The following is a 13,308-nucleotide window of genomic DNA, read 5'->3' as shown; positions in this document are numbered from 1 at the left end:
ATGTGTCACAGCAGGCACATGGTGTCCCCTAAGGATGGCACTCAGACACCCCTAAGTCAAGTTGTCTGAATTACTGTGCATTTAGTTTTTGCAGTGACCTTTCAGAGGTTATCCAAGCTGACAAATGTTCTATTCCTGGGGTGTAAGTGGATAATGTGGAAAGAAAATAGTCAAATCAAGTGTAATGCATTGCAATATTTGAAGATACAGTGCAGAAAAAAATGGGACATAATAAGAAAAAGAGTCATAATGATGTTATATATACCTCTCATCTCTTAAGCAGGACAGAAATGATATGTAATTGAAAAAATGTCCAATGTGGGGTATGAAGTAACCTCACTGACCCAGCATTTTGGTACTGAAATGATGACGGGGCCCAGGCTTCGTTACGCTGCTCTGGAAAATTAGAATAATGGACTATGAAAGAAGGAGAGATCCAAAGAAAGGGACAGGGGAAGAAAGAGGGTCTTTGGGAAAAGAGGAATTAGATAGGAAGAGAGGGAGACATAAAGGGAGGGAAACAGTGAAATGGAGACAAAATAAGTAGGAGAGAAGAGAGAGGGGGCAGTAGTGGTGTGATGTGAGTGTTATCATCAGCTCTCATTCTCAGCATGGAATCTATAATGGGAAAATCAACCTCTCTGACTCCTGTGTAATTGGATTTGCCGGGTCTCGTGCTGAATCAGAGCCCAGTGGGTAGCACAAAGCTTGTTAAGATTGGACAAGCATTGCTGGGCCGCTGGGCCGGGGGAGAGGTGGGGCGACGGCAGAGGTAACCTTGACAACTTTTCTGGAGTGGAGAGTGAATAATTCAAATATGTTCAACACACAAGTGGTCACCCATCAGAGAAAACTGACTGAAAGCTTTCAGATATTAATCACTCCATTAAATGGGTGAAACCTGATATTTTCACACCTTTAGGTCACCAGAGCAGAGAAAATGGACACCTGTGTTACCCTGGAGGGTGTGTGTTTTCGAGCAGCGGTTACCAGGTTACAGAAGTAAACACGTCTTTATTCCCACACAGTCTGTCCCAACAAGGTGCAGCTACTTCAAGGCAAAATTGGCTCATTCACAAGAAATTATAATTCCTGTACCAAATCCACCAGTTTAATAGCAGCTTATTCATTCATATTATTGTTAGTGGATTTGAGTCAGTGAGTGATTAAGCATCTAGTTAAAAGCAATGCGTTTAAGCAAAATACTGAGACTCTTGTCCCTTTTGCACAGTTGTACCGACTTTATTTTTAGCCGAGCTGGCAACGCGGCTCCAGGGGTGACAGTGCAGCTCGGTTGGTCGGTCGGTCTCAGCAACTTCTGTCCAGACATTCATGATCCCCAGAGGGTGGATCACAATCACTTAGGTGAACCTTTTTCTGTTCCTTGTTCTTAGCTGTTCTCTGTATATCTGTGTCATTACATTGAGAGCAGTGAAAAAAAATCCTTGTACTTGAACACATCCTCAGCTCATTTAGATTCTGATGTTTTACATAACTTGCATATGCTTTGTGTTTTTTTATGTGGAAGTCTGTGTGTGTTCTGTAATTGGTTGCAAGGCAAATTTTCTCTCAGGTACAATAAAGTCCAGTTGAAATTTGACGTAGATAGCCAATAATAGACTGTGTGTGTGATCTGTGGGGCTCTATTGGCAGAAATGTAATATAATATTCATAGTTATGTTTTCATTAGTGTTTAATCAAGTGAAAATAAGAATATTTGTTATTTTGTCGTTACCTTAGCATGAGCTCTTTATGTCTACAGTCCTCCTCCATGTTGCACAGCCACTTCTGACATTTGAATGCTATCATAGGAGGGTTATCTGATAATCGTTTTCACCCAAGCAAAAAATGAGGTAATTGCATTTGGGCATGAACCCAGTAGCATTTTACTCAAGCACTGAGCATTGGCAGCTCAGACGGCTGCTCAAAACAATGGTGCCCCCCTGACAAACATTGTTAGATTGAGTAATAAAGCAGTTGGTGATGAGCCTGTAATGTATCCATCTAATCAAAGATCAGTAACCAGACCTAGACTATGCCAGCAGGGAAACTGGGGGCTTTTTAGCTCTTGGTGGTGATGTAATGGAGCTTAGAGAGAGAGGAGAAACAGAGAAGGAGAGGGAAAGGGGGATGGTTGGATTGGTGTGGTTTGGATCTTGTTTCTGCACCGTTATGTTACACTCAGTAGAGCAGTAGATACCCAGGTAAGCACTGAATAAGATCTCTGTCCCTCCACCTCCCACGGCATGAATGATTAAGCACCCGACCCACAGTGCCCCGAGCCTGGGTCAGGATGATGTGGAGGAGCATATGTGCACACAGGCCTCCACGCAGCATCACCAACACTACTGCCACTACAGCATAGTGCATGAATGACAAACCAGGGGAGAGGACAGTAAACGTGTTTTTTTTTTTTTATTAGTATTTCACAAGCTGGACTTTTGCCAACTAACTGTCAACCATCCAGTGTTTACAGGTTCACTGATTGTCTCCATGCAGGCAGACACAGGAGGACACGCTCTACTTGTCTAACTTCTCTGGAGGGAAGAGATTTTTTTCCCACTTTGGATCCTCAGTGAGATTCTGCATCTGACAGCCGAATAACACAACTTCAGAAATGCAGGTTTGAGTTTTATTGCAAGTTGCAGAAGAATATAATGTAATATGCTCTTTTTTCACATATATACTACGTAAATACTATCCTGTGGCTGCTGTCAAAGAGTTGCAAAGGTGATACAGGAAGCTTGACAGATCAGTGTGTATGTTTGCTCGGTGAGTTTTTCAAAAGGCATCTAAAGGTAAAGATGATCTTAGTCTCACTGCAGCACTAAGACGACTGATCATTACGTCAGAAAGAAACAGTTTGGCAAAGAGTTAGATGAGAAAGTCGATATCCCTGTTATATCCAGTTAAATATGGAAATAAAGTCAGCAGCTGGTTAGCTTAGCTCAGCATAAAGACTGGAAACAGGGGGAAACAGCTAGCCTGGACTGGTTTGAGAGTGACAAGATTTGCATACCAGCAACTCTAACAGTCATTAATTAACATGTTTTATCTCGTTTGTTTAATCTGCACACAAGAGAGGGTAAAAATTACAATTTGCCAGCTGTTGCTCTATTTTCAGTCTTTGTGCTAAGCTAAGCTACCTGACTGCAGCTTCACATTTAATGGACAAATATGAGATCCATTTTTCTGCCATTCTGCCAGAATTTTCCATTTTTCAGTGAATAAGCCTATTTCCCATAACGTTGAACTACTCGCTTCAAGATGCTTTGGGCAACAGGTGTCTGGTCAGTGTAACCTGAGCTGAACCAAACGTGAAAACAGTGTTGCAGTGTCTTGCAAGGACCTTTCGATTTAAGATGTGATACGACCATAAATAAATAAAATTTCCTGTTTCTTGGTAGGTGAATTGCTGCGTCTTAGCAGCAGCTTCCCCCTCCCTCCCTCTCTGAAGCTACCTCCACTCCTCACACAGATGAGGTCACTCTGTCTCAGGCAACACTGACACTCTAGACCAAGACGAGGGACCATCTCTTAATTAAAATACAATTGCTTGTGCTCTGAGGTAGCAGGGCAATTCACCTGATCTGACGATGGCTTAGCGGACTCACGATATAATCATTCTTTCCTCTGTGCATCAGATTGGGCTGTTTAATTATAACTATAGAATTACAATCACTTGCTTTGTATTGTATAAAGCTAAAGGTAACAAATGCTTGAGGGGAAGTTTTTTTTATATATATATGGTCAGGGGCTTTCTTCAACTCAGACTTTCTTGTCGTCCTGCACTGAGAACGCCCATCCAGTGTTCAGCTTTTGGAGCACAGTGTCTCCAAAGACAGCTTTCTTAAAAAGAAATACCTGCAGGACACCAAAGGAGACCTGAATAGAAAACAACAAACCTTTAGATTTTGTCAGCGCACTGAATGGAAGCCTAAGACATTAGCATTATTATCACCCCTGAATTCATTAATCCTCCTCTTGACAGGAGCTTATCTGTTCATGTTATTACTTGTAATACTGTATGGCAGATCCCTAAGTCACGCTGTCCCAGCATATTGTCTGTTTGTGCTGCCCTGAGAGAAGTTTGTTCCCATGAAGAAAGGGGGTGTCACAGATACCCCACACCAGCACCACTACCATCGCACTGCCAGATTGATTCTGACGTCCAAAAAAGGGTTCCTTCAATGATATTGTTCACCTGTCTCATTGGCTTAAAGTGGGTGGCTGGGAGGGGGGGGCGGCTGTGGGAAGGGGGTCGGGTGAGGGTTATTGGTGGGGACACGGGGTGAAGGGTATTGTTGAGGAGAGGGGTGAGAGCATTGGGGGTGAGGGGCTGACAGGTGGAAAAAAACACTCTCATCTGACTAGCCTCCTCTATCCATCCATGGGGCCCCGTGTGAGCAAAGTAATGAAGTCCAAATTACAGCACAGGATTGCTAAGAACAAGCCTCTATTGTTCGCCCTCGGGGCACACTAAATGAGTGTCACAGCGAGCAGCGGGGCACAGACCGTTACTGCACTATTTAGTCTGTCCCGTTGTCTCAAGACGGCCCCGTTTCAGAGGTTCTCAGATCAGACAAATACTGCTCCCCTCCTCCCCGTCCTTCGCCTTCACCCTTCCTCTGTACAGCCAACCCCTCCCCAACTCCTCACCCCAAAATAGGCCAAATCTCCTCCATTGTGTTTCGACTGCCTAGTGTGAAATTCACTGTGACGTTAAATGTTTTCTAATGAATAATTACTGAATGGATATGCAGGGGGAATTTGTGTAATGGATTGTAGACTGCATTTTAAAGACGTCTTTTTTGTCTCTGCTCCGTGGTATTTACAGGACAAAAACACTTGGCCTTTCTCAGAAGAAATGAGGGCCATAGGCGGAGGACAGAGGCATGGGAGGAGGGGGGACGGAGGGCTTTGTGTCAATTAGATCCAATGGATTATCTTTTTTAATGTTTTTACAGAGAGAGTTGAGAATCAAAGGACTTCTGCTTCCAAAGGAGAGAGAGAGAAAAATACAAAACCAACAAAAGCTGTGAAAACCTTTGGTCTAAGTGTTGGTACTGAGAATGCAAAACAGACTGGTGGAATTTTTCCCACTATGCCTCTTAAATGTGCCGCTGTTTTGGGCTCCCCGAGTCCATTTGCACAGTGTGTTGTGTTTGGTTGGTGCGTCAGCTCTAGTGAACTACGGGCCGGCAGCCAAGGTCCCTGTGTGCTGTGTAGCGATCATTAGCTTCTGTCTGTTCGTCTGTACAATCACAGAGCTTTGCTTCAAAGACACATAGGACCTCCAGACCTCTTATTTCAATAGAACTAACAGGGACCATGTTTGTGCTTTTTCTGGTGCTTTTTTCAGCTCCATCCTCCCCCATGGAGCCATTTATTCAAACATTCATTCATCCAGCCGCATTTGTCAAAATACAGGCTGAGAATTTTGAATGTCATTGTTATGCACGTAAAATGTGTTATTGTTGCTTTGGCAGTTTGCTTCCTCTAAAGTTTACAATTAATCAAACTGATAAAAATACTGATTTATAAAAACAAACTCAAATTTCTGAAATATTGCTTACTGAATATGAGATGTGTTTTGAAGTAGAGGAATCTTCAGATTATGATGCTATAAATCAGGAATTTGGACTCTTAGGTTGTGCATTTAGCAGCCTTATGGTTGATACAGCATGTTGCACAGGGTCAGCTGGACATGGAGGGCGCCCTGACAGCCAGGGACCGGGTTGGAATCCAGGATTTTGTCCTGCTGGATGAAACCACAGAAGTAGCCTTCCTCAGCAACCTCAAGAAACGCTTCAGCAACGACCTCATCTATGTGAGTCTGGGAAAGGACTTTTTAAACCTTGCTGTTAACAAGTCCATATTAACAATTAATTTGACCATCTAATCCACTCCTTTAGACCTACATTGGCACATTGCTTGTGTCTGTCAATCCCTACAAAGAGCTGGACATCTACAATAAGAAACAGATGGAGCTCTACATGGGCATCAACTTTTTTGAGCTTCCACCACACATGTGAGTGTATAATCTGAATGAAAACTCAATAATCTACAAACCCAAAAGCTCTTGATAGTAACTTCACCTACTAAAGATTATGATTGCTCTGCATCCTCACAGCTACGCCCTGGCAGACAACGCCTACCAAACCATGCTGACAGAGTTCAACAATCACTTCATCCTCATCTCTGGTGAGAGCGGAGCCGGGAAGACGGAGGCCTCCAAGAAGATTCTGCAGTATTACGCTGTCAGCTGTCCCAGCACCACTCTACTCAACACCGTCAGGGACAAAATGCTCATGTCCAACCCTGTCCTCGAGGTCTGGTGGTTATTCGTGTTTTGTCACTGTAATGACATACCAAAAAGCAGGTCATGCTAATGTTAATGAGTCTGTATAATGTGGTGTTTTCCCACAGGCTTTCGGCAATGCCAAAACACTGAAAAATGACAACTCAAGTCGGTTTGGGAAGTATATGGACATTCAGTTTGACAGCCAGGTGAGAATCAAGGGACAGATTCATAGAAACATCCAAAAAATATATCAATAAATTATGAGGTCTCCTGTTTTAAAATCTCAGCATTAGTCTCCTTCAGACTGCACTGAGGTTTTTACAAATGTGAGTAAAACAATAATTTAACCTCTTCAGCTGCAACCCAAAAACTACATTCACAGTGTCTGTGTTAACTTGTGGGTTGAGGAAATATGTGAAAAATAAAATAAATAAATAAATTAAATAAAAGCTGAGTTTAACAATAAAATGTTTTGTTTAAATGCACAGTTTAATTTCAAAAATAATAATACAGAAGCCTTGAAAGGACAATAACAGAATTTGTACAAAAACATGAAAAAAAGCCATTTCAGCAGAATTCTAGATGGAGTGAAAAATTAGCTTTCCAGAGGAAGATATTTGATCCTAAGAAGATTATCTAAATCCATCCATTGGACCATAGGCTGTGTTTTTTCTGCGAGTCGTAGAGCTGCTGTTTCAGGATCATGATTCTCGTAGGGGGATGCTGTCGGAGGCCATATCCTCAACTACCTGCTGGAGAAGTCGAGGGTCGTGCACCAGAATCACGGGGAGAGAAACTTCCACATCTTCTACCAGATAGTGGAGGGAGGAGAGGAGAACTTGCTGCACCAGCTGGGCCTGGAGAGAGACGTCCAGCATTACAACTATCTAACCCAAGTAACTAGGTGACCGTATTTTAATAAAATAGTTTTATGAGACAATGGGAAACTTTGACAACCTGAAGCTCTGTTTGCTGTTTCCGGCAGGGAGAATGTGCCATTGTGTCTTCCATTAATGACAGAAATGACTGGAAAACAGTCAAAAATGCTCTGCAAATCATCAACATTGATGAGATCAACACAAATGTAAGTTGGATGCTGCTGCTGATGCTCTGATTTCAACCACTCACTCTCCCCTGCTGTTTTGCATCGCCTCACACAGTTTCTTTCTGCGCAGCACTTGTTTAGGATCGTTGCGAGTGTTCTCCACTTGGGGAATGTTCAGTTTGCCTCGGACAGTAAAGGCCATGCCCTCTTGAACAACAACGCAGAGCTGCGCTGGGTCTCAAATGTAAGAAAATAGGAATTAAAAAGTCTTTATACATCCAGGATTGTTATAAAAAAGCCAAAGAAAGAACTCACCTACTGTTATTTTCCCCTGCAGCTACTAGGAGTTGATGCTCACGGTCTCCAAGAGGGACTGACATACAGGAAGATTGAAGCCAGAAAAGATCAGGTGAATGCGTGTTGAGTTTATTTATGATAAGGTTGAGTTTCAATATTCATGTGATGTTTGACATTTTGTCTCTGTGTAAAGATCCTCAGCCCGTTCACGATCGATCACGCCATCTATGCCAGAGATGCTCTGGCCAAAGCCATCTATGGGCAGACCTTCACCTGGCTGGTCAGCAGGATCAACGAGTCCATGGAGAACAAGGTGAGGAGGAGAGTGTGAGACAAATGACAAATCCCAGGTGCTAAACATTTACTGACTTTACACTGTCATCAGGACCCTTCCAGGAAGACGGTAATAGGGCTTTTGGACATATATGGATTTGAGGTGTTTTATGTAAACAGGTAAGCAGGAATTTTTCTTACATCGTGTCACTGCTTTGTGTTGACAAAGGCTGTTTTATAGCCTTTTCATACGCTTCACGAAGCACATTTGGAAAAGGGCAAATTTATCATTAATTCTGTGATGATGTTTTTTTCTGGGCTTGACCCGTTTGTCCTGACCCGTCTCCTCAGTTTTGAGCAGTTCTGTATAAACTACTGCAATGAGAAGCTGCAGCAGCTGTTCATCCAGCTGACACTGAAGGCTGAGCAGGACGAATATGAAGCAGAGGACATTGAGGTAATCTTGCAAACCCAAAATAAAAGCTTAATGAACCACTGACTGCCATAGGACATGTTTACATTACCTGGTCCATTCACATTCTGCTTTATTATTCTTCCTCAGTGGGAGCCGGTTCAGTTCTTCAACAACAAGATCATCTGTGACCTGGTGGAGGAGAAACACAGAGGAATCATATCGATACTGGTGTGTATTTATAGGACTATACTGGCATTTAATACAATGAGGCTGAAATTGATTGTGTGTTAATGATAAACCTGCAGGATGAGGAGTGTCTGAGGCCAGGAGACGCCACAGATCTCACCTTCCTGGAGAGACTGGAAGAAAAGATGGGAAACCACCCTCACTTTGTCACGTGAGTGAAAAGCTGAACACACCTGCAGAACATTTCATGAGGAGGAAGCTGTGTTGAAGCTCACTTTGTTGAAAAGATATTTAGTTGTAGCTTTTAAGAATTATGAAAGCTGCAAATTTGCCTATTGGACTCTAATCACATCTGCCTCATAAAATCATTTTCAGTTGCACATTTGGTAATTAACAATTTGTTTTAATTAAATACAACCTCCAGCTAAACGATATTATGTAATTCAAAGCTTCTCCTCAACACTGAAGTCCATTCATCACCGCTCTGCTGGCTGGTGTCTTGTGAGCGAGCCGATAGAGACAGAGGATTAGGATTGGTCTGTAAAGCCTCTCACTCTTCTGTCCTCTGTCTCTCTCCACCTCTTTGACTGCAGGCACAAACTGGCTGACAAAATGACTCGTAAGACTCTGGAGAGGGGAGATTTCCGTCTCTTGCATTATGCCGGGGAGGTCACCTACTGTGTTGTGGGTAAAAGAAGCCACAATGTCGGGCCCTGTTACTCAAACATCTGAACCTTTTTATTATTATTATTATTATTCTCAACTGACTAACAGCCTTTTTTGGGGACATTTTAGGTTTCCTGGACAAAAACAATGACCTGTTATACAGAAACATAAAAGATGTAAGTCTGCAAATGAACATTTTGTGTTATGTGAAGCAAGGATTGCATTATTGTTAGTTGTTCCAGAGTGAATCATGTTCGCAGATCTTTTTCACAACAGATACATTAATGATGACTTCCATCAATTAACAGTGTCACACCTGCTAAATTGGTTTGTTGTGATCTATGTGTGTTATCCCACCTTCTCATAGCTGATTTCTCAGTCTAAAAACGCCATAGTCAGAGAGTGCTTCTCCACAGTGGAATCAGACAGCAGGCGCAGGCCGGAAACAGTGAGTACCCAACATGTTTTACCCTCCATATCCTTTAACTGTGTCACTAACAAAACTATTATGGAAAAGGAGACATTTTGACCCACGTTGTACAACGATTTTCATCATGTGAACCAAGAGCAGGATTATATGGATCACATAACAGAACCCAGCACTGATTATCCCCAAACAATTTACTTTGCACATTTAAAGCACATTATATTTTCAAAGAGAAAAAGTCTGCATAATGTGGAGATTAAAATGGGGAGGAACAAAGCGGTCCACATAGAGTGACCATGGAGACAAAGAGCAGTCATTTTTTCTCTGTCAGTGGCAGCCTGACTGTGTCATCATTAAGCCATATGCACCTGACAGATGAACTGTTGGGGATTATGACCCTCATGTTGTCTCTGTAGGTGGCGACCCAGTTTAAGAGCAGCCTGCTGAAGCTGACAGAGATCCTCATGGCTAAGGAGGCCTGGTACATACGCTGTCTGAAGTCGAATGAGTCCAAGCAGCCAGGTACTGAAACTGATAGAAAGCACATGCAGCTATTTTGATAACAGGTTGAAGATCTGATCACCTCTCACTCAAACACAGGTCAATTTGACGAAGCACTGATCAGACACCAGGTGAAGTACCTGGGCCTGATGGAGCACCTCAGAGTCAGACGAGCTGGCTTTGCATACAGGCGCAAATATGAGGTCTTCTTAAAGAGGTATGAAGGACCACAGAGCCTGGACCTTGTGCTTGGTTTTTAAATGAAAAACCTCAGTTTAAGTAGTTCCTCTCCAGTGCCGTTAAAACATGCTGAGTGGGTTGTTTGCCGCATCTCACAGATATAAACCCCTGTGCCCAGCCACCTGGCCTCACTGGAGAGGAGTGCCTGCTGATGGAGTGGAAGTACTGGTTCAACATCTGGGCTACTTGCCAAATGAGTACAAAATGGGACGGTGAGTGCAGTGCTTCCTAAATACAACACAGCAAACACACATTAAGCCAGGAGTAACCACAAACACTTTCATTTCTCCCTTTTATTAGCACTAAAATCTTCATCCGTCATCCCAGGACACTTTACGCCACAGAGGATGCTTTTGAGAAATGTAAACATGAGCTGGGTGAGTTCCAATCAGCTGCTTATTGTTCATTTTCAGGCATTAGTAGTCGCACAGTCATTTAACATCCTGCTCTGAATTTGCAGCAACAAGGCTCCAGGCCAAATACAAAGGATACAGAGCAAAGGGTGAATTCAAAAAACAGAAAGAAGCTGGTAAATCTCACAACACACGATGCGGACACTGCTTTCTTATGTGCGTAAAGGACAATTACGCACAATCTATTATATTTTTCCATTCTCAGCCACCAAGATTGAAACTTGTTGGAGAGGCGTGCAGGCCCGGAAGGAGAGAGAGAGGAGAGCCTGGGCTGTGAAAGTCATCAAGAAGTAAGAAAGAGGATGAAAGTGTCATTACACAGCTCTCCTCAGGGTGACTGCCACTGTCTCACTGATACAATATTTACCAATCAATTTTAGATTCATCAAAGGCTACATGGAGAGAGGGCAAGCGAAAAGCACCGACAACTCCGAGTACCTGGCCTTTGTGAGACAGAGTTACCTGAACAGGCTGAAAGCCAATCTGCCAAAGAGCGTTTTGGACAAAACAACCTGGTTATCTCCACCTGTCGTGCTCACGGAGGTACAGCGATTGCTCAGCCTCATTATAAACCAGTTTAAACTCAAGTTAATATTTTATTTTGACTCTATGCTTATTTTTGCTCTTGCCAGACATCAGAGATACTGCGTAAGCTTCATTACCGCCTCATGGTGCGCAAGTATGTGAGAGGAATCACACCCCAGAAAAAAGCACAGGTAACACACACGTAAATACATCCCACACGCCTGGACCATCATTCGTTCATTTGTTGTGATCGCCTTCACATTTTTCATCCCTTCAGCTTCAACTGAAGCTCATCACCAGCTCCATCTTCAAGGGCAAAAAGGACAGCTATCCCCAGAGTGTCGCTCAACCTTTTGTGGACACCAGAATCAGTTAAGCGTCAGACACATTCGCACAATTTCATTTTCCTTTGAACAATCACGTTTTACATCGTTTAATATCTGCAGGCGAACAGGACATAAACATGAGGGTCCTCCAGATGATCCGCAACGAGCACATTAAGGTAATAAAATGTCATTCAGAGGAAATACAGCATCACATCAGGCACCGCTCACTGTGCTGTGTTCTGTGTGTCTGCAGTACAGCGTCCCAGTCATTAAATATGACAGGAATGGCTTCAAACCAAGGCCACGACAGCTCATCCTCACCCAGACAGCTGCCTACGTGATAGAGGAAGCCAAGATCAAAGAGAGGGTGCTGTACACCTCCCTCAAAGGTCGGCACAACGTGATTCTGTAGAATTCACCTGCCGTCAGAGTTGTTTCCACACTGGGCTAAAAGAGCGTCTGTAATCTCCTCATTGCAGGTATTTCGGTCAGTAACTTGACTGATGGCATCGTTGTATTCCACATGACATGTGAGGACCCTAAACAGAAGGTATGTGGATCTGTGATGGGGAGCAGATATTTGGGCTTGTCAGAACTGCCTCTTTTTCAATATGGCACAGAGGAAGTTTATTCATCGTGTACACGTGAATGATCAGACGCAGAAGGATTATAAATGTATCTGATGTTCTGCTTCTAGTACAAATTAACAGAGATACAGACAGAGCTTTCTTCAGTGTTAAACAGCTTTTTCCTACTGAACATTACTGAAAGGAAGCTTACAAAAGAAAATGTTGAATCATGCAATCTTCAAAGATTTCCAAGTAGAATTCAATGACATTTTGTAATCTAGGTTGTATATAATTTTGTGGTTTCAGGGGGACCTTGTGATGCAGTGTGACCACTTGTTTGAGTTTTTGACCAAACTCTCTGTCATTGCTAACAAACAGAATGCAATCAAAGTGGTTCAGGGCAGGTGAGTCTGTGTTTAACAAACAATTGAACAGGTTGGATTTGATATGTGCTTCGATTTAAAACACTTTTGGACTGTCTGCATCAACTCTCAGCATCAAGATTGAAATCCAGGCAGGCAAAGAGAGCGCGGTGGACTTCAGCACTGGACAGGAAGCGATGGTGTACAAAGCCAAGAACGGACACCTCATGGTGGTGAGATGAGTGTTGTTATGATGAAGAGCGCGCTCACTGCTCTGCTCTAAAATGAATCAGCACACATGAATCAAGCTGTTTGTCACTGCAGGTCGCCACTCGGGCTAGGACACGGTAACACGTGCAGGCCTGAGAAGGCACACAAGAGGCCCCTGCATATTTCATCAGGAGACCCCCAAGGGGAGATCAACATGTCTACAGGAAACACACCTGAGAAGAAACAGCAGCACTTAGAAACTCTGAGTTTGTTTTGTTGTACAGCAACACACTTATCATCTGCAAACTAATCAATAGATTTTCACTTTTCCACCCAAAATATTCAAGGTTATAAGGTTAAAGTTTTATCATCAGTCTGCATTTAGTAAAAGCTCACACTGGACTATAACCCAAACATTTAAATCTACAAAACATTCAACATTACTCGCACTGCTTCAAAGAATGTGAAATCTGATTTCTGAAAATGAAGCCATATCATAATTTTCTATGTTCACTGATTTTGTGAATATGCAAATTAAAACAGCACAAC

General features: G+C 42.8%; 1 protein-coding gene across 1 annotated transcript; it reads left to right on the top strand.

Annotated features, from left to right (window-relative positions):
- The first annotated feature begins 2,506 nt into the window (after positions 1 to 2,506).
- On the top strand, positions 2,507 to 13,306 carry myo1ha (myosin IHa). The gene is made up of 32 exons (XM_076730997.1): positions 2,507 to 2,623; positions 5,696 to 5,830; positions 5,916 to 6,031; positions 6,134 to 6,332; positions 6,430 to 6,510; positions 7,021 to 7,200; positions 7,290 to 7,388; positions 7,480 to 7,593; positions 7,687 to 7,758; positions 7,840 to 7,959; positions 8,032 to 8,099; positions 8,271 to 8,376; positions 8,482 to 8,562; positions 8,640 to 8,731; positions 9,114 to 9,208; positions 9,316 to 9,362; positions 9,554 to 9,634; positions 10,030 to 10,135; positions 10,214 to 10,331; positions 10,453 to 10,566; positions 10,655 to 10,731; positions 10,815 to 10,883; positions 10,973 to 11,057; positions 11,148 to 11,310; positions 11,400 to 11,483; positions 11,570 to 11,663; positions 11,739 to 11,794; positions 11,872 to 12,007; positions 12,098 to 12,168; positions 12,494 to 12,591; positions 12,683 to 12,782; positions 12,874 to 13,306. Exons 1-32 carry the CDS (start codon positions 2,618 to 2,620, stop codon positions 12,898 to 12,900), a joined length of 3,090 nt encoding a protein of 1,029 aa, XP_076587112.1. The 5' UTR covers positions 2,507 to 2,617; the 3' UTR covers positions 12,901 to 13,306.
- Positions 13,307 to 13,308: the final 2 nt, after the last annotated feature.

This window comes from Chaetodon auriga, chromosome 5 (genome assembly GCF_051107435.1).
Source record: "Chaetodon auriga isolate fChaAug3 chromosome 5, fChaAug3.hap1, whole genome shotgun sequence".
NCBI classification, from domain to species: Eukaryota; Metazoa; Chordata; class Actinopteri; order Chaetodontiformes; family Chaetodontidae; genus Chaetodon; species Chaetodon auriga.
Note: the sequence above shows the minus strand (reverse complement) of the source record. Positions and strands in the feature narration are given on the sequence as shown.

Bases quoted from the DNA above. Each gene is read 5' to 3' on its own strand.
- myo1ha (XM_076730997.1), top strand. The intron at 7,594-7,686 runs GTAAGAAAATAG...TTTCCCCTGCAG, and splicing joins AGCTGCGCTGGGTCTCAAAT to CTACTAGGAGTTGATGCTCA. The intron at 10,136-10,213 runs GTACTGAAACTG...ACTCAAACACAG, and splicing joins GAATGAGTCCAAGCAGCCAG to GTCAATTTGACGAAGCACTG.